Source organism: Cuculus canorus, chromosome 14, assembly GCF_017976375.1.
Source record: "Cuculus canorus isolate bCucCan1 chromosome 14, bCucCan1.pri, whole genome shotgun sequence".
NCBI classification, from domain to species: Eukaryota; Metazoa; Chordata; class Aves; order Cuculiformes; family Cuculidae; genus Cuculus; species Cuculus canorus.
The window spans coordinates 1,119,941-1,143,281 of NC_071414.1; the positions used below are offsets into that span (position 1 = coordinate 1,119,941).

The window sequence follows — 23,341 nt, forward strand, 5'->3', positions numbered from 1 at the left end:
AGCCATTCCCTGCTGGCATTGCCTTATCCCAGGTACAGGAGCCCCAGCCTGGAAGATGGTGCCTGGACTTCAGCCAGGAGTGGACATCCCAGGGCGCTGGAATCTTCCAGCTGTACCATAGTGTTCAAAGCAGCTCTGGACAGAGCAGTCCTACAGTTCCAGCCGTCTTTGGATCTCCTCAACAAGCTTTTCCCTTGGGATATCAACCTAAAAAGCCAAGAGAGAGGAAGAGGTAGCAGCACTGGAATTCAGAGCAGAGCCTGGCTGGCTCTGGCCCCAAATCTACTGGTAGTTTCTTGAGTTGCTGCAGATGTAACAGTATCTGGAGCAATGACCCAACAGATCTGAGCCACAGCACCCCAAAGAACACTGCTGAGGGAAACCCAGAGCCTTTAAGTAATCTCTAGGCTTCGGAACCTCTTTTGAAGCCTGGTGTAAAAGGCATCCTCACCTCCTCTCTTGTGGTCACATCCCGCAGTTTGACGACTCCGTCCTTGAGCTCCTGCTCTCCCACAATGGCCGCGAGGGGGATCCCCGTGTCCTCACAGTACTGGAGCTGCTTCAGCAGCTTGGGGTCCCTCTTGTACAGCATCTCCGCCTGGGACAGAGTGGAGAAGGTAAATCATTAAATCATGGCTGTGGGTGCTCTCCTTTTCCTGCCCCATCTCGGACAGGCCAAGCCCTTGAAGAGACGCACAACTAACAGAGCCAACCAGCTCCCTTCTGGCTCCCCCTCCCTCACCCATACCAGTGCCCAAGTCCTTCCTTTACCTTGATCCCTGCATCCCACAGCTCAGAGATGAGCTTCAGTCTCGCAGCCACTAAGTTCTTCTGAGGTGTAGCCACCAGCACTTGGGTCTCAGTCGGTCGAATCTTCTCCTTGGATGCCTGCAGGGACAGACACAGAGTCACAGGCTCCGGAGGAACCTGCAGGTTCAGACCTTTAACGTAGCTCCCAAACCAAGCTATTCCTGCTCTGGGGATGTTACTGCCTTCCAGAAGCAAAGTGAGCATGGGTAGGACAACCTGGGCACACTGAATCCCTCAGGGAATCTACGTTGTGAGACACTACTTAATCACGTGCTGCTGTTCCATGGGTCCTGGGCCTCCCTTCCTCCCTCCAGGTGGGACCTGGACAGCTTTGCAGCATCTCTCTTGATTCTCAGGAAAGAACACATCGCCTCAGCCTCACTCACTATATGTCACAAGCTCAGAACTAAAGGCAGAGCAATGGAACTTCTCACAGGCTTTCCCGGGGTGCTCCACACAGGGCTGGTGCCACAGCCAATACCAGATTCCTGGTCAGAAAACTTCAGAGGGGCACAAAGTCCAGAGTCAGGACCAGAGCTCAGGGCTCCTCTCTAACGCTTCCCTGGCATCTGCTACGGCACCAAGGGCTGCCAGAAAGGGCTCCGTCTTCAGTGCACAGACATTCCAGCAGGAGAGGAGCAACCCTGTCCCCCAAAATCCTTTCCCCTTGAATGCTGTGAAGCTGCAGAGCTCTGCAATAAATGACCAACACTCTCCCCACACACCGCCTGCAGTGCCCACCTCGACTCTCTGCTCCAGGATGGAGAAGATCCGCTCAATGCCAATGCTGACCCCCACGCAAGGCACCTTCCGGCCCTTGGGATCAAACATTCCCACCAGCCCATCATAGCGGCCACCTCCAGCCACGCTCCCAACGCCCACGGGCTCCTCCATGTGGTCGTTCTCCGGCTGCAGCAGCACAGCCTCAAAGATCACCCCCGTGTAATAGTCCAGACCCCGCGCCAGGCTCAGGTCGAAGGAGATCTGTGGGACACAGGGAAAGCTGCTCACGGGGCGCTCAGGGCCCAGCCAGGAGGGCAGCACCTCCCGACTCCACCCCTCCTCACCTTCTCTGCGATGCCAAACAGTGCCAAGTACTCAAACAGCAGCTTTAGGTCCCCCAGCCCCTCCTTGGCCAGCTTGTTCTGGGATAGCTTGGGGTCCTGGAGAAGCCGCTCAATCAGGTCCAGCCCACCTGCGGGAACGAGCCAGGATCAGCACTGCAGCTCTCTGGCACTGGCCTGGAAGAACGAGGCTGAGGTTTTGAGCTCACCGTGAAGCCGAACATACTCCCCAATGCGATCTGCAGCCTCGGGCGTGAGCCCCCTCTCTCTTATCATCTCAGTTCGCACTTCTTCCCATGGCACCTGCAAAGGGAGAGAAGAGCATTCTTACTGCTGGCCACTCTTTCCACTCGCTGGCCCCATCAGCCCACGCAGCAGCACAGGTGATGACCAGCCTCCCTCCCAGGAATAGTAAACAGAAAGCACTGGAATCGACAGACTTTATTCCCAAACACACCCACAAGTTCCCCAAATCCTTTAGGAGCGCCAACAGCTTGGCTGTGATGAACTTCCCCATACCGAGAGTAGCCAAGACGCTGTCCAGCTGGGCCATTCCCCTCCCCCAGCTGCCAGCATCTCCCCACAAGCGCAACTCCCACCTTGTCCAGCTTGTCCACAGTGGAGCAGGTAGGCAGGAATTTGCTCTCTGGGATGCCGCAGATGGCAAAGACGCCGTTCAGAATCCGTCGGTCATTGACCTGGGGGGCAGAGGCACGCTCAGCTCAGAGCAGATCCCCTCGCTGTTTCTTCCTGACCCTGAAGCACAGGACGCGGCACCCCATGGCGTTTCCTCGGTGCCTCAATCCCACGGGAAGAGACGGCACCAAGGTGTGAAAACCACTTGGCTCCAATCTCACCTTAATGAGAAAGTCCCCGAGCTGCAGGTCACTCAAGACCTCATGCACAATCTTCAGGCACTCGGCATCGGGAATCATTGAGTCGAACTCCCCAGCGATGTCAAAATCCTGGGGGAAGAAGAAGCAGCAGAGGCTCCTGGGGTGCTGAGGCTGCACCAGGCAGCGCTGGAGGGCGATCCGGTAAAACCCCAGCCCGTCCTGGCATGGTCCCGGCCCCAGCACTCACGCACTGGTAGAACTCCCGGTAGCGGCCTCGGCTGGTAGCTGGATTATCCCGCCTGTAGACCTTAGCAACGTGGTAGCGCTTCATGTTGGTGATCTTGTTCATGGCCAGGTAGCGAGCGAAGGGCACCTGGTGGCTGAGGAGTTAAGGATGGGAACACTGGGATTGCTGGAGCTGTGGGAAGCCCTGTCCTCCTCTGTCTTTGCCTGCTGCTCCCCAGTCCCTCAGGATCATCAGCCCAGGCTGACGAGGATTGTGATGAGCCACATCAGGACAACTCCTGTTCCTTCTCCCAAACCAACGCAGACCTTCGCCAGGTCCTTTTACCCTCTCCCAGCATGATCAGAGCAATATTAAACGGGAGAGCTGTTCGCTAGGACACAGAGGCAGGGAACATGTGGGATGGGCACCTGCCCTGCACCCACAAACACCACTGCATGTTTGGGACAGAGACATGGGAACAGGCAGCCTTGGAGACTGGGAGGAGGGAAAACCAGCGCAGCACGGAGACTGGGAGGAGGAAAAACTAGGAGAGCGCAGAGAATGGGAGGAGGCACAGCCAGTGCAGTGCAGAGACTGGGAAGAGGGAAAACCAACGCAGTGCAGAGACTGGCATGGGGAAGGGCAGGTCAGGAGTGGCTGGGGGATGGTTGGAACGGGCTCACATGGACACCAGCCAGAGCAGGTGGGCAGGGGAATCTGTCCGCAGCACAGGATACAGTGAGGTCGTAGCGCAGAGCCAGCAGCTCCCCACCCTGGTCCTTCAGCTCATAGATTAACCTCCCCTCCTCTCCATACTTCCCCAGCAGCGTCTCCTGCAGAGAGGGGAGCAGAATGTGGGTGGTCTTGAGACCCATCAGACCCACCAAGGGGCTCCGCAGCCCCCCTGCCCCTTCCAGTCCCCTCTGAGGATGCCCTACAGGCACATCCACCCCCAGCTCCACTGAGAGGATCCCAAAGCCATCCCCAGTCCCACGCCAAGGAAGGTGCTGCGCCCCATCCCGCCCCCTCTGACCCAGGGTTCCCAGCCCTGGAACCAGGGGGGACCCAAAGACACTATCACGGCTGTATGCCCCCTTCCCACCCCACACAGGAGCTCCCCCGGGTAAGAAGAGGGGATTCCTGGTCCCACAGGAGGGGGGGCCCTCAGCCTCACCCCCCCGCCCCACAGAGAAGACCCCGCAGCTCCCTCAGGTTTCTCCCCAGCCGCATCGAGAGGGTCCTGCAGCTCTCATGAGGGAAAGAGGCCACGCTCCCAGCACCGGGGCCCACCGGGGCTCTCACGGCTGTTCCCCCCCGGGGGACGAGGGGCCTCCCGGTCCCGCAGGCCCCACCCGCCTCACCCGCAGCTCCAGCACGGGGGTGTCGATGGCGGCCGCCCCGTGCCGCTTGAAGCAAGCCACCACGGCGGCGAGCAGGCGGTCCCGGAGCGCGGTGCCGGCCGGGCTTTGGTCGCGGGTTCCCTGCGCGGGGCAGAGCGGGGCGGTCAGGAGGGTGGGAGGGGATCGCCTGGTGCTCCCGCCGCTGCCACCCCATCCCCGCCCTCACCTTCGGCGTCTTCAGCACCCGCCCGCCCGCCGAGGCCCTCGCCGTCTGCCGGTTCAGCGGGCCGCGGGGCCGAGCGAGCAGCAGGCGCCCAGCGGCGAGAGCAGCACGGAGCATGGCCCGCGCGACCGGAAAAGGCGAGCGCCGCGCGACCCTTGCTGAGGCGTTCTAGGCCAAAGCGCCCGCGCTCAGTGGTGCACGGGGCGGACTGTTTGACTTTACGGGCTGTACTCTGTGGCGTTCAGGAGGACTGTCGCGCCTTACGACGCGAACTCTGTGGTGCGCGGGAGGACTGCCGCGCTTTACGGCTCGCGCGACAGTTCCCGGTCGCGGCTGGCTTGGTCCCTCGAGATGGCGTCGGGCAGCGGGGTGAGCGCGGGCGGCGGGGCCGGGGCTGGGGCGGATGGAGCAGCCGGCGGGGGGCGGGGGGAAGCCCCGGCCCTGCCTCTCGCCGCCCCCCCGTTCTCTTGCGTTTCGTCCTCGTCACCGCCTTTCGCCCCGGTGTGCGGGCACCGGGAGACCTGGGGCTCCTGAGAGGCCCCGGTGCCTTCGGGACGGGCTGGGGGGAGGCCTCTCCTCGGCTCCTTCGCCCCCCTCGTCCCTCATCTCGGTTGCTTTCGTCCAACTCGTCCCTCTCTGCTTTTCGCTCTCCACGCCCTCCGCCCCAGTTGCTGCCTCGTATTTCAGTCCCTCGTCTCCCCACACTTTTTGTACCTCCCTACTCCTCTGTTTTTCATCCTCATAGATTTTCATCCCTACCCCCCTTGTCCCCCCGTTTTTTCGCCCCCTCCTTGTCCCCCCCCCCCCCCGCTATTTTGGTGTCCCCCCCGCTTTTTTGTCACCCCTCTTTGTTCCCCTGCTTTTTGGCCCCAGCTTGTCCTCTCGCTTTTTTTGTGCCCCCTTTATCCCCTTGCTTTTTTACCCCTCCCTTGGCCCCTCCTTTTTGCCTGCTGCTTTTTCATGCCCCCTACACCCCACCCTGGTTTTTGCCCACCCCATCCCTGGCTGCTTTCTGCCCCCATCCCAGCTTTTTCACACCCGTGTGTGGGCAGTGGGAGACTTGGGGCGCCCTGAGCATCCCCGATGTCTTCGATGCTGGTGGGGGGTTGAACCAGTCGGGGCAGGTGTGAGGAGCTTGGGGCCTGCCCTGGGGTCTAGGGTGTGTTGACAGCCCCTCCTTCTCTTTCCCTTCTGCTTCTCTTCCATTTTTTCTCAGCTCCTCTGGGAAAGGGCTGCCCGCTTCCCAGCCGGCTCTCCTGCTGGAGCTGCTGCTTGCTGCCATCCACCCCGCGTGGAAAAACTGTTTCTCCTGCTGTGATTCTGGTGTCTCTGATGGCTCCTGTGTGACCTGATGGCTTTACTGGTGTTGCTCAGTTTGTGTAGTGTGGCAGTGAGGCTTTTCTTCCTTTTTGGATCCTGCGGGATTTGGTATTGGGAATGCTGAGATGAAAAGGAGTCAGGTGGATGCCGATGGTGCAACCTGACTGGGGACCAGAGGGATTTAAGCTCCTGCAGGAACGCCCCAGGCACCACAGGGGCTGCGCTTTTCCACTTTTTGGGCTGACCTTCCCCTTGTGGAAACTGCTTGCTGAGGAGTGAGGGTGCCAAGAGAATCACAGAGTGTCCTGAGTTGGAAGGGACCCACAATGTTTGAGTCCAACTCCTGTCCCTGCACAGGACACCTCTACATTCACCCTGCGGGGCTGAGGGCATTGGCCAAATGCTTCTGGAATATTGTCAGGCTTGGTGCCATGACTGCTTCCTTGGGAGCTGTTCCAGTGCTCCACCACCCTCTGGAGGAAGAACCTTCTCCTAATGTCCAACCTAACCCTCCCCTGGCATCTTCCTGCCATTCCTTCGGGTCCTGTCATTGGTCACCAGAGAGAAGAGCTCAGCTCCTGCTCCTCCTCCTCCCCTTATGAGGAAGGTTCTTGTTGAGGAGCCGGATGCCTGCCGAGAGTGAGCTGGGGCTGTGATTTGTTCCCAGGTGCTGGTGGCTGTGTTTCTGTTGGACCAAGCCAGGCTGGAGACTCCTGTATTGTTTCGTTGGCTTTGATGCTGATGCTGGGCAGATCATTCTGTGTCCACCTCCCCAAGGATCTGAGGCCGGGGGACATGTCTGGTTGTTAATTTTTCTTACTGGTTTGCGAAATGCTATCTGTCACCTGAAGCTGGGCCTCGATAACGGATTTAAGGCTCGCAGCCATCCCTGCCTCCACCAGGCCAGCTGGGAAAGTTCCTCTTCCCTGTGAGGGTGGGGAGGCCCTGGCCCAGGTTGCCTAGAGCAGTGATGGTTGCCCCATCCCTGGAGGTGTTCAAGGCCAGGTTGGATGGGGCTTGGAGTGACCAGATCGAGTGGGAAGTGTCCCTGCCCATGGCAGGGGATTTGAACTGGATGGGCTTTGAGGTCCCTTACAACCTACACCTTTCCATTGTGTGTACAGCCAAGATCTTGTTACGCACTGGGTTTGATTTCTTTCCCCATGCCTGGATGAGGGAGATTGAAAAAGATCTGCGGGAGGCTCCTTCCCTTTTATTATGGCAGAAGAGTGAAGCAGTGGATAAATCACCACCTCTCCTGGCACCAGCAGCTGTGATTTGCAGTACCGCACTGTGTGCTGGGAAGCACCCCCAGTTATTAATTTACACCCCTTGATGTTTTCTTTCTTTGCTTGGGGCAGTTAATGGAACCTGCTGTGACATCCTTAAAGGGCTCAGGAAGTACTGGTAACAAACGAGGGCTGTTCTGTGCTCCCGGAGGCATTTTCATTCCTCTCTGCCATTTGTTCCACCTGAAAGGTTGCAGGAGGAGAAAGCAATAAAAGGCTGCGCTGCTGCTGGAGCTGCCAATGGGATTTGTTTCCTCTGGATTGAGATTGGATTCTTGATTTAGTTGAATGGAGAAGGAGGGGAGGGAGCTTCTGTCCCAGGAGTGTTTTAAAATACATCCTTCTTAATGCAGAGTTGAGAGCCACTCACAGCTGTGCTGAGTGAAACACAGTGCTCGAACCACATGGGAGTTTTCTTCTCTAGGAAATAAAGGAATGTCCAAGTTTCCAGGTGCAGGGTGGGCACTGGGAGAGGCTGGGCTGGTTCAATGGGAGCAATGTGAATGGAAATGGGGTTCTTGCCCAGTCACTTTAGCCCTTGGCATTGGCAACCAGGCAGAAGTTCCCCTTGGAAGGACTAACGTTTGTGTTCTTCGGTGCTGGTGTCACCAGAACTCAGCTTTTCTTCAGGCAGCTTATCCTGCTGGTGCTCCAGGGAGCTGCCATAGGGCCAGCCTACATCAGGTGTCTTCCCTGCTTCCCCCTCTCCCTGTTTCCCTGGTATCTCCATGCTCTGCATGGACAGCTGGGCATTCAAAAGTGTTTTCCGCTCTGTTTGCATGTGTGTCTCAGGGATGAAAAAATCAGGCTGGTTGCTGTGCTGTGGTGGTGTGCTCAGCACTCTGACTTGGGCAGCACAGGCGGCTGCTGTGCTTGCTCAGAGCCAGCACACAGCCCTCCACGCTCCTTGTAGATCCCGCTGTGTCCCACAGCTTCCCCATCTGGCATTTGCAGCTTGGGTTGGGTTCCCCTTTGGCAGAAGGTTTGTAAGGTGCCGAGGGCTGTGCTGTGTTTGTCAGGTGGCGCCGTCAAGGCCTTGATCAACAGGATTGAATCCCGTTTGTGTCAGGCTTTCAGAGGAAATGCCTAAGTGATCATCTTGGGAGCTGTTAGAATAAACTCTTTACTTCTGTCAGTGCTTTGGAAGGAAAAGGGGGTAGAGGCACGCTGAGCCTCTTGAGTTGCATCCTGAACTCCTGGATGTGAGGATGTTGGGAAATAACGCAGTGACCCTTATTTGCTGCTATGGTCTCTTGGGCTGAGTGATTCCATCACTTCCCCTCAGAGGTGGCCAGACTATACAGTAAGCGTTAATACTTTGTTTCCTTCCCAGACGAAGAACCTGGACTTCCGCCGGAAGTGGGACAAGGATGAGTATGAGAAGCTCGCAGAGAAGCGGCTCACAGAAGAGAGGGAGAAGAAAGATGGTGCGTAGCGTATGTAGCGTACTCACTGCCGGTGAGCTCTGCTCCCTTGGCAGCATCACCCAGACCCTCAGGTTCTGAGGTAAAGAGTGACTGGAAGTGAAATCCGAGAGGGAAATAGCAGCAGCTTGAGCCTGGCTCGCTCTGATCCTTTTTCCTGTGCTTGCCACTGAGTATATTTATTGATAAAAGTAGTTGCTGAGAACCTCTGCCTCTTCCTAGGGGAGAGAGGGGAATGAGCAGCTCCTGGGAATGGGGACATCTCGGAATATGACTCAGCTCAGAGCTGGAGGTGCCTCACAGATCCACTTGGTTCTGACAGGAGCTGGGAAATAGCAAGGAGGAAACAGTATCCATTAGTGATTATCAAAACATGCAATTCCTGCATGGATCAGGGAGTTCCCCATAGTCCCTCTTCCTTAAGGATGATGTGAGATCCAGCGTGCGGAGCTTGCCCTTTTCTGATGAACACTTGGGGTTTTTCTTTTTGTTTTAGGCAAACCAGCTCAGCCCGTCAAGCGGGAGCTCCTGCGGCACCGTGACTACAAAGTGGACCTGGAGTCGAAGCTGGGGAAGACCATCGTCATCACCAAAACAACCCCACAGTCAGAGATGGGAGGGTAGGTCCCACTCCGTCCACTGGTGTCAGAGCTGGGTGCGCAGGGTGGAGCATTGAGCCCTTACGGTGCTGCAGGAGGCAATTTCCTCCTGTATTCCCACCTGGTGCAACGGTGCCGTCCATTTTGTGTGGAACAAGCTGAAAGAATTCTTTGCTCGCCCTGAGCTGTTGGGAGCTTGGAACGACTGCGCTGAGTTTGTGCCGTTGTAAGGTTCAACCTGTTCCTGTCTCATCTCCCAGGCCAACAGGCCACAGTGCCAGGGAGACACAGCCAGGGATGGAAGCACAGGCCCTGGCTGAGTTCCTGCAGGAGCCTTTAGGAGGGGCAGGAAGCGTGGCTGTGTAGAGCATGGATTGCTGCAGTAGAGCGAGGGCTTTCAGCCAACCACAGCCTGGACTCCCAGGCCCTGCCGTGTCACCAAGTCCATCCTGCCCCTACTGGAAGCGGGAGATGCCATGGCTGATGTGATCACAGATCAGTTCATGTTTGGTTTCTGTTGTCTGTCAGTGGTGTTGGTGCTGCCCACGTAACCAATCACCTCTGTCACCTGGCGAGTTCCTGGGCATATTGCTTCTCTGTAATGGAAGTAGCTTCCCTCTCACCCCGGAGAAGGGAGCTGGATTCCACGTGCTGTGCAGATTTCCCACTGCGAGTTGTCCGCAATAGTCGCTGTGGGATGAGGTTTGTCTCGTGCTCCAGTGTTAACGCGTTCATTCTCTCCTACCAGGTACTACTGCAACGTGTGCGACTGTGTGGTGAAAGACTCCATCAACTTCTTGGATCACATCAACGGCAAAAAACGTAAGGATCACTTTCTGTCCTGTTGGAGGGAGCTGCAGCACCCTGGGTTGTTCCCTCCTTGTGTCCCCAGCGCCTGAGGGGACATGGATCAGAGCACGTGGATCAGGGCACAGACAGCATCTGCTCAGGATTGCTGTGGAGGTACTGCGATTATCTCCTGGTGTCTTCCACGGTGCTGGGTTGTTTCATGGAATAAGCCCGGGAGAAAGAGGGAGTGGTTCACTCTGGATATGTGGATGGATTTTCCCTACACAGAGTGTCTGCTCTGAGAAGCCCAGGTGTCATGCCTCGGATCCACGAGCTACACGCTCACGTCTAGGCCTGACTGGGGGGGTGGTGTTTGTTTATCTGTATGGTGATCCAGAGGCCAACAAGGTCACTCCCAGAGCGAAAATCGAAAGCAAAATTGATTCTGGCTCCGGCAAACATAAACAGACCAAAATACTCCGGTGCACAACTGAGACATGGGGATGCAACTTCCCAAAGTTACAGGAACAAATTCTAACCTGTTCAGATCACAATCTGATCTCTGAACACAGCCAAGGTCACTCAGATCCAATCCGACATGTGCACTGTAAGATAGTGGGAGAGAGACAGAGAGAAAGAGAGAGGAAGAGAAAGAAAGAAATCACCACATCAGTGGGCAGCAGCAGTTCCTTGGGAACACGTGGTCTCAGCAGCAGCTTCTTCCAGGCCGCATGGTCCAGGCTGGTCCAATTGAAGTGATGGTCCAGAGAGAGCATGGGAATGAGAGCCGAGCCGCGTGGCTCCTTGCAAGTTCTTTTATAAGGCCCATCCAACCCCCAGCAGCACGTTTTGGGGGGGGTCTTGCGATGTGTCTTTCGGAAGGGTCCGGCCCAGGCAGTTCAGTGAGCGAAGGAAGACAGGGCTGGGAGGAGGGGCAGGCAGTGACCACTGCTACATCACCTCCCCCTTTTGCAGCCAGCTCTGGACCTTGAGCTCAACCAGGCAAGGGAGAGCAGGGCTTACTCCTGCACCTCCCCTCCACTGAACCCAACGCCACAGGTGAGGCTCTTAGGTGAGAACCCAAGCTCCCTCCTTAGGGAGGTCTGCTGCTGCACCACCTCCGCTGTTGGTTGCTGGTGCCACAAAACAAACACACAAATGGACAGTCTTCAGAAAGAGGCATAGCTGGGCTTTACATTCTGCCCCATGACTTAAACAATTGTCACAGAACTCAAATCCAAAACTCAGGTCCATGCTGTCTATAGTGGTGACGCTTAGAAGAAGAGGAGAGGATAAGGAGAATAAGACCGAGGGCAAGAGAAGGAAGGGGTAGTCACATCCCAGGTCCACGAGCTATCAACTTGCCCAGTCAAAAGATGGGGTATCTCCTAGATCCACAAGCTGCTAGCTCGCGCCTAGGCCTCTTTTGATTTGTACAGTTGAAAGAAAAGAGGAATTTAGGATCGGAATATACCAGATAGAGGAAGAAAAATAGGGAGGAAAAGACAACAAGGATGGCATGTGTGATTATACAAGCATCAGGATTAATATAACAATAGCTGAGTGAACCAGTACAAGTAACACAGACAAGGTCACTAGGATCTGATCTGACACACACACCATAAGGTAGCGTAAGGGAGACAGGGAGAAAGAGAAGGAAAGAAATCACCATGTTGATGGGCAGCAGCAGTTCCTCAGGAACATGTGGTCCAGGCTGGTCCAATCAAAGTGATGATTCAGAGAGAGAGCATGAGAATGTGGGAGTGAGAGCTAAGCCGCGTGGCTCTTTGAGAGTTCTTTCATAACACCTGTCCAACCTCCATCGGCACATGTTGGGGTGGTCTTGCCACGTGTCTTTCAGGAGGGTCTGGCCCAGGTAGTCCAGTGGGTGGAGGAAGATGGGGGGGGAAAAGGGTGCTGGTAGCGCCCACCGCTACATAACCTCCCCCTGTTGCACCCTGCTCTGGACCTTGAGCTCAACCAGGCACAGGAAAACGGGGCTTACTCCTGCACCTCCCCTCCATTGAACCCGACCCACAGACGAGGCCCACAGGCGAGAACCCAAGCTCCATCCTTAGGGAGGTCTGCTGCTGCACCACCTCCACTATTGGTTGCTGGTGCCACAAAACAAACACACAAATGGGCAGTCTTCAGACAAAATGTTTAAGGCAAAGAAAGAAGTGTAGTCAGGCTTTACAGGAGGTTCAGCAAATCCCAATATCTCCCCCAAAAATCCAGAGAAGGGCTTTTTTACAGCATTGAAAGTTTAGAGATTCTTGGAAAAGGGAAGGGTCCAGGAGCAGCCTCTTTGGATCAGCAGCACACTCTGCGGAAGTGGAGTGTGAATCTCTGAACTGGCTCATCCCAGAGCTCCTGTGTGGATTGGAGCTTACAGTGCCAGAGGCTGTGTTTCGCTGAGGCTGAGCAGAGACCAGAGTGGGGCAGTTTGACCCCAGAGCTGCGTCTGATAGCACGGTGCTGTTATTGTCCTGTACTGATCCAGATCTTCTCCCTGTTGCTATAGTGATGCAGTTAACTCAGGCCAGGATAAAGAATTCCCAGTTGATCAGGCTGTTCCCTCACTGTTTAACTTGAGGAAGAGGGCTGTCCCCTCCTTGAACCGTCCCTCATTTCACACTTGGGTGTTGCTTCTCCCTGACACGTTTAGAGTGGGGAATGTGGGGAAAGCAAGGGAGCAGCAGGACACACAGACACTCCTGCTGGGTTGTTTGTTTTTTGGCTTCCTGTGGGAGTCAACAAGTGGCCCCGTTACAGAGCATCAATGATGTGTGATCCAGACCAGCACACCGGTTTGCTTGAGCCTTGGAGAAACAGGGCGTGGAAAATTACCTGAGGGCCAATTTTCTGTGTCTGGGAAAAGAAAACACGGTCTGTCAGAGTGCTGTGGGTGGGGGAGGATGCTGAAGGGCCTTGTTTGACATGTCGGGAGGTTGGGAATGAGTCCATATCAGAGAATCTGGGATGAAGAACCCCAGGGTGACTCTGCATGGGCCTGAAGTGAAGGGTTGAGCTGAGGCTGGGAAGTGGCTGACGTGTGCAGTGGGATTTACAGAGTGAGTTTGGGAGCTCTTCATCGGCCATAAATCCAGTCAAGAACTGCTGTTCCAGCAGCCCTCCTGCTGGTTCCTGGTGTGTAGTGTGAGCTTCTAAGCGCTGCTGCACCCCTGGGACAAGCCTGTGCAGGGCTACTGGAGTCACCAGTCTGGATCCACCAGGGAGTAGGGGCTGGAGACTTTTCTGAGGGTGGTCCCTTCAAGCTAGGCTTACTGGTGAGCGGAAACTTGGGAATCTGCTCCAAGCAGCCACTGAGTCAGAGGCCTCACTTAATGTCCAGTGTGAGCAGGAGCTCTTCCCAAGAGCCGCTGTTCAGCTTCTCCCACAGTTGAGAGAAGCCAGCTTGCCAGTTTTATTGCAGCCTCTTTTTCAATGCTCCAACTTTCTCTCTCCCACTGCTCCAAGATTCAGTTTCCTCGAGCGTTGGAATGCTGACCTGATGGGGAGCATTGAAATAGAGAACCCTAAAAGGATGGGCTGTGTCATCCTCCGTGTTACCAGTAGCATATGGATCTCTGTAGTCCCTGGTTTGGGTTGTGGTGTCCCCCAGCGCCATGCCTTCTGATGTAAGAAATCCCAATTCACGTACGGGACTGGATGAGGATGGAAAGTGGGTGCCTCTCTGGGGAGGAGGCAGTGCTGCGTCACACTCCTCACACTCCAAGATACCTGGCATGTTGCTGTGCCGCTTGGGACATGAGGACAGTGCTGCTGCCAACAGCGTCGGAGCGGGTAGGGTCATGTTGGAGCTCTGAGCCTCGGAAGCACACAGCCTTGTGCCTGAGTGTAGTCTGGCCCTGGAAGCTGCTGTGAGGGAAGGGATGATGGTCAGAAAGGAGCTGCCATGCTGCTGGCGATGCAGTGTCCAAGGCCCCAGGATTGCTAAGCAGGGTCGATTCCACTTCTGTTTTCTAGACCAGAGAAATCTGGGCATGTCCATGCGGGTGGAGCGTTCCACACTGGACCAGGTGAAGAAACGTTTTGAGGTGAACAAGAAGAAGATGGAGGAGAAGCAGAAGGACTATGACTTTGAGGAGAGGATGAAGGAGCTCCGCGAGGAGGTGAGTCTGGGCAACAACTAATGGAGCGAGGCTTCAGGAAGTGTGTTCTGTGAGGAAATCAACCCTGGTGCTTGATCGTGTTCCACAGCAGCCTTGTTCTGGTTAACACGGGCTTCCTAGCTGCTGCTGGAAGCAGAGTTTTTTTCCCTGTTGTTTGCTTTCTAAGACCTTTTTTGCTGCTGTCCCTAGAAACTCTTTTCCCCTCGTTCTGCATGGGGTGACTGTTGGTGCTGCAGGCTTCCACTGAGAGCAGCACAAACCTGACAGCGCACCCAGATTTTGTGTCCCAGGCATTGTGTTTAAACTTGTGTGCTCTGATGAGCAGATCTGTGGATTAGGAGCTCTGCGTGAGCCGGCAATGTGTGCTCACAGCCCAGAAGGCCAACAGCATCCTGGGCTGCATCCACAGCAGTGAGACCAGCAGAGAGGGAGGACATTCTGCCCCTCTGCTCCGCTCTGGTGAGACCCCACCTGGAGCCCTGCATCCAGTTCTGGAGTCCTCAGCTCAGGAAGGACATGGAGCTGTTGGAGTGAGTCCAGGGGAGGCAACGGAAATGATCCCAGGGCTGGAGCACCTCCTGTATGAGAACAGGCTAGGAGAGTTGGGGTTGTTCAGCCTGGAGAAGCAAAGGCTCTAGGGAGACCTTAGAGCAGCTTCCAGTACTGAAAGGGGCTCCAGGAAAGTTGTGGAGGGGCTCTTGATTGGGAAGTGCAGGGACAGAATGAGGGGAAGGGTTTTTAGCTGCAAGAGGGGAGATTGAGATGAGATCTTAGGAAAAGATGTTTTGCTGTGAGGGTGGGGAGGCCCTGGCCCAGGTTGCCCAGAGCAGGGGTGGCTGCCCCATCCCTGGAGGTATTCAAGGCCAGGTTGGATGGGGCTTGGAGCAACCTGATCCAGTGGGAGGTGTCCCTGCCCATGGCAGGGCGTTTGAACTGGATGGGCTTTGAGGTCCCTTCCAACCCAAACCATTCATTAATTCTGTGTGCATGCGGGCAGTGAAAGAGAGCAGATTTGTCTCAAATCTGGATTTGAGTGGGAGATGCCCAACAGGAGGATCGAGTTCATTTGAGAACCTGACAAAGTTCTGAGAGCTGAGGAATTTCTGCTGGTGCTTCTCCTCCAAGTGTTAAAAACCACCACCCATTTGAGCCTTCCTGCCCGAGCCCTGAGCTTTGCTTCACCGCAGGGGTTGCTCTGTTGGCTTTGGTACTGCCAAGCCCAATGCATTTGAGGGAGGCAGGAGAGAGCTGCCTTGGCAGCGCAGGGCGTGCTGAGGGTCTGGAGATCTGCTGCTGGTCAGCATATAGCAACAAAGCAAGCTGGGTGGAATTGTTGATCTGCTGGAGGGCAGGAAGGCTTTACAGAGGGACCTGGGCAGCCTGGATCCATGGGCCGAGGGGAATGGGATGGGGTTCAACACAGCAAAGTGCCGTGTCCTGCAGCTGGGACACAACAACCCCATGCAGCTACAGGCTTGGGGAAGAGTGGCTGGAAAGCTGCCTGGAGGAGAAGGACCTGGGGGTGCTGGTTGACAGTGGCTGAACATGAGCCAGCTGTGGCCCAGGTGGCCAAGAAGGCCAACAGCCTCCTGGTTTGGATCAGCCATGGTGTGGCCAGCAGGAGCAGGGAAAGAATCGTCCGCTGTACTCAGCGCTGGTGAGGCTGCACCTCAAATCCTTGGTTCAGTTTTGGGCCCCTCAAAGCAAGAAGGACATTGAGGGCCTGGAGCGTGTCCAGAGAAGGGAACAGAGCTGGGGAAGGGTCTGAAGCCCAGGGGTTCTGGGAGTGGCTGAGGGACCTGGGACTGTTTAGCCTGGAGAAGAGGGGAGACCTCATTATTTTCTGCAGCTCCTGAAAGGAAGGTGTGGTGAGGTGTCACTCTTCTCCTGAGTGACAGGTGATAGGACAAGAGGGAATGGCCTCAAGTTGTGCCAGGAGAATTTTAGTTTGGGTATTAGGAAAACATCCTTTACAGAAGGAGTTCTCAGGCATTGGCAGAGGCTGCCCAGGGCAGTGGTTGACTCTCCATCTCTGTAGGGATTGAAAAGACAGGCACATGAGGTGCTCAGGAATATGGTTTAGCAGTGCACAGGTTGGACTCGATGATCTCAAAGGTCTTTTCCAAACAAACGATTCTATGATTCTAAATGGCAGTGGCTTGTGATGCAGCTTTCTCCGGGGCACGGCTGTCTTCAGAAGCTGCAGCGCAGCGGATGGTGACAGGAACGACAGGAGCAGTTGCTAAGTTGGGAGCCGAAGCCATGCTTCTCTGTCGCCTGGTACAAGCCTGGCGCTGTTCCAGGGCTTGTGATCCTCACGGAGCAAACCCACTTTGATTAGAGCAACGCAAACTCTCTGATGCCAAAACCCCTCCAAAACCGCTCAGTGCTCCGGCTTCTGTTGCAGGGAGCAGCTGTCGCTCTGCCAGGCTGACAGCCAACAGGCAGCTGAGCTGCTCAGCATCGCAGCCACTGGAGCAGGGCATTGTAGGAGGGAAAGGTCTCCTGCTTTAAAAGCAGTGTTGATTCCAGGTGAAACTTGGAAAAAAAGAGTTTCATAACACTTCTGCGGCTGCATTGTGGGCATGTGGGGTTGTGGGTGGGGTGGGCTGGAGACAGCGGGAAGCCTCCTCAAACACGACTCGAGGGCTGTTGGTAGGAGTTGGGTAACTCTGCGGTGCTCGGTGTCCCAAACCTGGCTTGGCTCAGGAGGTTCACATTGCTTTGCCGTTGTGTCCCTCACTGCAGGAGGAGAAGGCCAAAGCCTATAAGAAGGAGAAGCAGAGAGAGAAGAAAAGGCGGGCGGAGGAGGATCTGACGTTTGAAGAGGATGATGAGATGGCAGCTGTGATGGGTTTCTCTGGTTTCGGCTCAACCAAAAAGAACCACTGAGCAGCTCTGAACTCTCCCCTTTCCTAAACAGGTTGTTTTTACCCAGGGGACTCTGGATAACTCTCAAAAAGACTTGATTGAGGACTCATCTGTAAATCTCCCCCTGTAGAAGTTGGCTGGAGGAGTCAAAAAGTGATTCCATGCTCTACCTGTGCTGCAGAACAAGCTCCGCCTGTCTTTAGCTTTCCACCTCCTCCCATGTCCTAGATCTGGCTGCTCATCACTGCTCCGCGGCCCCGTGTGTGCGAGGAAGTGTTCTGCTGGGTATGTTTCTATGTCCATAAAGTGCAGCAGTTCCGTACAGCTGGCCTGGTTCAGGATTGATCTCCCTGTCCACCAGGCATCGTTATTCCAAGCCCTACTTGTTCCGGTTGTCAGCCGGCTGTCTGAGGCGCAGGGAGTGATTTGGGTTCAGTTTGGATCGCAGAACCGAAGGGAATGTGCTGCAGCAAGCGGTGCTCAGTGGCACAGCTTGCATCTTCCTGGCTTGTGCTGCACGGAGCTGGTGGCTGCATGGAGTCAGGGTAGCTGGAACGTTCCATGTGTTTTATCTACAAGGGATTCTGCCCTGCTTTTCTTTGTGTTTTGTCCCGTAACTTTGCTATCTTTGAGGCAGGGGAGAAACTCCTGCCAGGGCTGATCTAAGATAGAGCGAATGAAAGGAAGGGGTGTGCGAGTCACCAGAAATAAATGGATCATTTTAAGGGGTTCTGTGGTGGGAGTTTTAATTCCATCTTTGTTTGGGGAGCTGCAGGTGTCTCCCAGGCCACGCAGAGCTGGCGCTGGCCCTCCAGGACCTTGGCAGCAGCAGGGCTGCGTCCTCTTCTCTCTTGGCTCAGCTGCCCTATGCAGGCAGTTGTGTCTTTCTTGGCTTTTTAAAGGGATTCTGGAGATGGACGGGAGAGCACGGAAGGGGAGAGGGAGGGGACAGGGAAGGCAGGACTGGGGACCTGTATTTCCATCAAACAATCCAAGATTTTCCCAGCCTTAGCATGTGGAGGGCAATTTTTTCCCTCTCTGCTGGATCTTGGTGTCTCCCCACCTCCACCCTCCCCCGAATCCACTTCATCTCTGCTCCTATTTACTTCAGTCCCACCTTGTGTGACTCATTCCCATCTGCAGCGAGGATTTATATCCTGCATGTCTGGGTTTTCATAGCACTGTCTCACTCCTCTCTTTTTTTATGTGCATTGATGGAATCCTTGCTCTTGCCCTTCTCCGTACGCGTATGACATTCCCGACCCGAGGAAGGCTGTGGTGTTCAGCCTGCTCTCTCTCATACATCTCGAACAAATCCTGTAACGCTCTGCTGCTGTTTTAATTCCTTAATCTTAGACTGCTGACAGCTTCATTGCCCCAGGTCTTTCCGCTTCAATTCAGATTATAATCCCCACTGAAGACGCTGTTGGAATGATCTATAGCCAGTCGGATACAGCCGTCCTTGGAGGTTTGACCCTTCTCGCTTGGCAATCTTTTGACTTCGGCACATGAGCTGTAAAGGCGACTTTCATTCCAGCCACGTCCCTAGCGCTGTTCAGACTGCGGCACGTGGCTGCAGCTGAATGGGAGAGAGGAGATGCTCCTGCCTCTGTGCCCTCCGGGGTGCGAAAGGGATGCTGCCATGGTTTCATCCGCATTAGAAGTTCAGGACGTTCCAGAAAGGATTTAGCAGCAGCCATTTCCTCCCGGGCACCGGCTCTGCAGCTGGGATTTGCTTCTGAGGAAGGGGCAAAGGCTGCCCTGCACCCTCCCTCTCTTCCAGATTGGGACCTTGGAGCCAGCAACTGCTGCCCACGTTTCCCCAAGAGCGTCCCACTGTTCCTGTCCATCCTGATGCACCCAAGGGGTGAGGTGTGACGTGGGCAGCTCTGAGAAACCTTCCAGGGGTTTTGCAGCCAGGCTGGAGCCTGCTGAGCCCTAACCCAGCCTTTCTGAGCACCTCTGCTTGCTCCCTGTCCTGGGAGGAGGGAGATGGATCCCCCCGTGGTGCAGCAGGGTGGGAAAGGTCTTTCTTAGCACCTCTGCCTGCTGCTCCCTGTGCTGGGAAGAGGGGAGACAGATTCCCCTGTGGTACAGCGGAGTGGGAGTGGGCTTTCCTATTGCCTCTGCCTGCTGCTCCCTGTCCTGGGAGAGGAGGAAATGATCCCCCATGGTGAAGTGGGGTGAGGGAGGACTTTCCTGGCGCCTCTGCCTGCTGTTCTGTGTCCCAAGAGATAAGGGGACAATCCCTCGCAGTGCAGCAGGGTGGAAGAGGGCTTTCTGAGTGGCTCTGCCTGCTGCTTTCCAACCCCGGAGAGCAGGAGATGATCTCCTCACGGTGCAGCAGGGTGGGAGAGGGCTTTCATTAATGATTCCTCCCTGGTAAAGAGTCTGTGATCCCCAGCCTCCATCCCGAGGCCATCTGCATCCCCCAGCCCCAGCCTCCCTGTGCTGCTGCTCCCATGCTCTCCGGGGAGCGCGGCTCTTTGTCTCGGCCGCTTGCTGGGAGCAGTGGTGTGTGCAGCAGCAGATACAAGCTCCTGCTGGATTCCCAGCAGCGGGAGATGCCTCCAGCCAAGGATGAAAAGCTGGTTTCATGGGAGGAAATAATATTTAGAGAAGAGATGGATAACATTCTCTGGGCCCCACTGTGTTAACCCTTTGCTCTCAGCACTGCTGTGGGTGTTAACCCGTCACTCACTGCCCCCAGTGCTGGAGTCAGGGTTCTCAGTGACTCCATGCTGTCTCTGTGCTGAATTGTGAGGCTGCTGGTGCTGGGTGTGCCCGTTTGGATCAGAGCCTAGGGTTTCAATTGCAGAGAGGGCAGCCTCAGCCCTGCTGCTCTCCCTCCTGCTCTGGAACTGAGTGCTCTGTGCCTGCTCATTCCCACTTTGCTCTTGCCAAAAGGGGATGCAGCTCCTCCAGGAGTTAAAAATGGGATCTGATGGAGCAAGGAGAGGTATTTCTCATGGTTCCCACATCCAGGCTGGGGTATCCTGCCTGGTCTCACCGTGGGAGTGTTTTGAGGTGCCTGGAGCCAGCACGGTGCTTCTTCTCAGCGCCTGGGCAGAGGATGTGAGACTCTGTCCTGGCTGCAGACCCGTTCCTCGTGGTATATGGCTCCAAGGACCTGGGGATCTCCCAGCCCAGCAGCCCTTCCTGCTCCATCCCAGCCAGGACCAGACTGGGGCCGGCCTGGGATGGACAGCCATGGCTCCATCCCATAGACACTGCTGGAGGAGCACCAGGAAAACACGAACACCACCACTTCTCTCCCTGCTGTTGTCTTCCCTGGCCTCATCCTGGAAGGGAGGACTGCAGCCTGGTGGAAGGGCTGAGCACTACATCCATGGCATGGAGCTGCCTTGCCCCCTTCAGAGGGAAGTGGGAGGCTGTGCTGCATGCCTCAGCCCTGCCGTGTCCCTCCTTCCCCCCACTCTTTTCATGTCCTGCTCAGGATTAGAGCAGCAGCAGCAGCCAAATCCAGCCCAGGATTCCCACCATCCCAGCACAATGACTGGGATCGGGAACCTGGAGCTATCACAGAGAAGAAGGTGCCCCAGCCTGGCCTCTGCCTTGGCCTGCTGAATCATTACCTGTTTCCATGGCTCCATTAGCAAAAAGACCCAGCTTTTTAGGGATTTGTGCCACTTACATCCCACCCTCCTGGAAGAGAGGTTTAAGAGCTTGGCAGGAGCTCCAGTCCTCCCACTGCTCAGGCCACAAGCTGCTGCTGCCCCAGTTGGGCTGCTGCTTGCTGTCATTGAGCTAAACAACATCTGTGGGCGATGTTCCCAGAAGTCACCCTCCTGCTTCTCTTTGATCCAGTCCGGTGGTGCTGGGAGGATGCTCCACCAGACACCCTGCTCTGCTGGGGATGGACTGTGAGGCACATGGGTGTCCCCTACCCCATCAGCTGACCATCCCACACAACCCTGGAGCCAGGATTTCTGACTGCTGGCTCCATGGACACCCTGTTTGCTGAACACCACCCTGACCACTCACCCGTTGGCCCAACCTGTTCTACTTTCCTCATCTGGTGGGCCAAGGTGCCCATGGGGAAGACACTCATCCGTGCAGGGGACAAGGTCCAACCTCTGACCAGAGCCAGTGTTTCCCCGGGGCGGGGTAGGAAGAGATGGGAGGTTGGGGTAGGAGTAGAGGGGGGTCCCTCGGCTGGGAGATGTTTGCTTCCCGTCTGGAGCTTGGATGGGAAGCTTGGCCACCTGCTTTGGAAGCCTGGACACAGAGTCTTGGCGAGTTGGACCATGCTCTGGGCTGAGCGAGGTCAAACCCCAAGTGAAGGTAAGGATGCCCTTGTGTTCTCCAAACGGGGAGGAAGGAGACAGCAGGAGTCAGCTCCAGTGACTTCCCACATCCCCTGGGCTGAGATGGATGGATGGATGGATGGATGGATGGATGGATGGATGGATTCGGCTGGGCTGGGTGCTGGAGCTCCTGGGCAAAGAGGAGATATTCCTTTGTGGTGAGCTGAGTGAAATCCGCCGACAGTCAGACAACAAACAGCTCCGGGCTGTAGAAGACTCAGGAGAAGGGAGGGTGATGGGGAGGAGCAGGGGGACCGTGGGGACAGGGAGGTTTTTCAGAGACTTGTGGTCTCAGAGCAGAATCCTGCTGTGGCACCGATTCCCACGTGCTGCCCTGTTGTCGGCTTTGCTGGGCCAGGGCCACTTGCGAGGGGCTGTGGGAATACGGTCCCTGTGATCAGCCAGGGAGCCCCGGGGGCACTGCCAGGCCTTTGTTCCTCCTTCCCTTTCTTTTCCACTTTCAGATGTATTTTCCTCCCTCTGCTCCCAGTCTGCTGTGGATACAGCACTCCCCCCTTTTTCACCCACAGTTCCTGTCTTCATTTTCCTTCCCCTCTTCAAATCCGTGTTTCTCAGGCTCCTTCTTCTCCCTGCTGGCTCCCCCAAACTTGTTCTTCTTTCCCTCCCTTGCCCGCTCTCCCTGTTTTCCCACAGGCCCTCCCCCTCCCTCTCCCCTTTCTGTTCCCTCTCTCCATCTCCCATTCTCTGACAGTTTGGGGGAAATCTGTCTGTGTCAACGCACAAATTCCATTATTTATTGGTTGAGCGGAGCGAGGTCCTACACTCGTCTGCAATTGTCTGGAGATCAAAGCGGCTGCCGATGGCAGCTCTGCCAGAACCCCCCAGCCTCCCACTCCCCGTCCTCCCGTGGGAGGCAGGTGCCTGCCTGTCGACACCCTCCGTGACTGATCTCCCAGACGGAGAGGAAAGAAGTAGGGCTGGTGGGGGAGAAAAGGGAGACCTGGAGAAGCTGCAAAGCTTCTGGGAGCAGATGGGGATGGTAGGGGAGTCTCTGGGCCACACAGCCCCCAGCAGAAGTAGAGGTGGCCCCTATCCTGGCAAGGGGAACAGGGATGCAGCGGACATCCTCATATTTGTGAAGACTGGAAATGGGAATTTCATCTCCAGAGAAGCATCCCCAGAAATCCAGGATGGCTCCACAGAAGCAGGTGGTTAGTGGGGACAAAGGAGAATGTACCTTTTCCTGCCTTTCCCTCCTGAAACCTAGCTCAGGGATGTGGGACTTTGAAGTGGAATGCAGGCACCCATGGGTTGTTTGGGCATTGCTACAAGAAGATGTGTGGGGAGAGGACAAGGAAACATCCACCCCAGCTCCTGTGGATGGGAGAGAGAAAGGGGAAGGAGTGGGAGAAGGAGAGAAGAGGGAGAAGGAGAGGTGAGAGAGAAAGGAGAGGAGAAGGAGAAGGAGAAGGAGAAGGAGAAGGAGAAGGAGAAGGAGAAGGAGAAGGAGAAGGAGAAGGAGGAGAGATTTCAAGATCCAAGCACAGGATCATGGAATCCTGCCAAGGGAAGCTGTCAAGGTGATATATCTGTTATGTTAGGGTTATAGCCCCTTCCCTGGAGCCCTTTGGGAGCTAAGAAGATACTTCCTTGTGGCTACAGGACCTTCTCCTCATGGGAGAGGGCTGGTCTGATTACACGTAGGATCACCCACGTGGAGGGGAGAGCTGCTGTGGTTTGGAGGTCAGCCTGGACCCCTCTCCTCAGGGACAGTCTCCCCATTTCATCCAGATACAACAGGAACCTTGGACCTGGTGAACCCACAACTGCTGTTCCATGTGGATCTGTAGACACCAAGAGATCCATGTGGATCTGCAGACACCATCGACAGTTCTGACGGCTCAGTCCCCTCTCACTGTCCAGGGCCTGACTCAAGCCATGGCTCTGCCTTGGTCATCCCCAGCATTTCCTCCTTGTGATGCCTCCCTGGTCCCACCACCAAACCTCCTCTGGCTCATTTTTCCACAAAGAGCTCAGGCGTTTTCATTCACTCATCTCACTGTACGATGTTTTTCCAAGCCTTAAATCAGTTTTTTAATCTTTCAAAACTTCAGGTGCCGTGCGC

The 23,341-nt window shown here is 55.7% G+C and overlaps 2 protein-coding genes across 2 annotated transcripts; one reads left to right on the forward strand and one right to left on the reverse strand.

Moving 5' to 3' along the window:
• Nucleotides 1-70: 70 nt before the first annotated feature.
• LOC104054836 (histidine--tRNA ligase, cytoplasmic) lies at nt 71-4,746 on the reverse strand. Its single transcript, XM_054079308.1, has 12 exons — nt 4,503-4,746; nt 4,298-4,417; nt 3,674-3,769; nt 2,958-3,083; nt 2,732-2,839; nt 2,474-2,572; nt 2,084-2,177; nt 1,878-2,005; nt 1,552-1,794; nt 772-888; nt 452-598; nt 71-207 (listed from the first exon to the last, which is right to left on the reverse strand). The coding sequence occupies exons 1-12, from the start codon at nt 4,614-4,616 to the stop codon at nt 151-153; spliced, it is 1,449 nt and encodes a 482-aa protein (XP_053935283.1). The 5' UTR covers nt 4,617-4,746; the 3' UTR covers nt 71-150.
• Nucleotides 4,731-17,677, forward strand: ZMAT2 (zinc finger matrin-type 2). Its single transcript, XM_054079316.1, has 6 exons — nt 4,731-4,868; nt 8,442-8,535; nt 9,029-9,152; nt 9,880-9,953; nt 13,911-14,056; nt 16,805-17,677. The coding sequence occupies exons 1-6, from the start codon at nt 4,851-4,853 to the stop codon at nt 16,946-16,948; spliced, it is 600 nt and encodes a 199-aa protein (XP_053935291.1). The 5' UTR covers nt 4,731-4,850; the 3' UTR covers nt 16,949-17,677.
• Nucleotides 17,678-23,341: the final 5,664 nt, after the last annotated feature.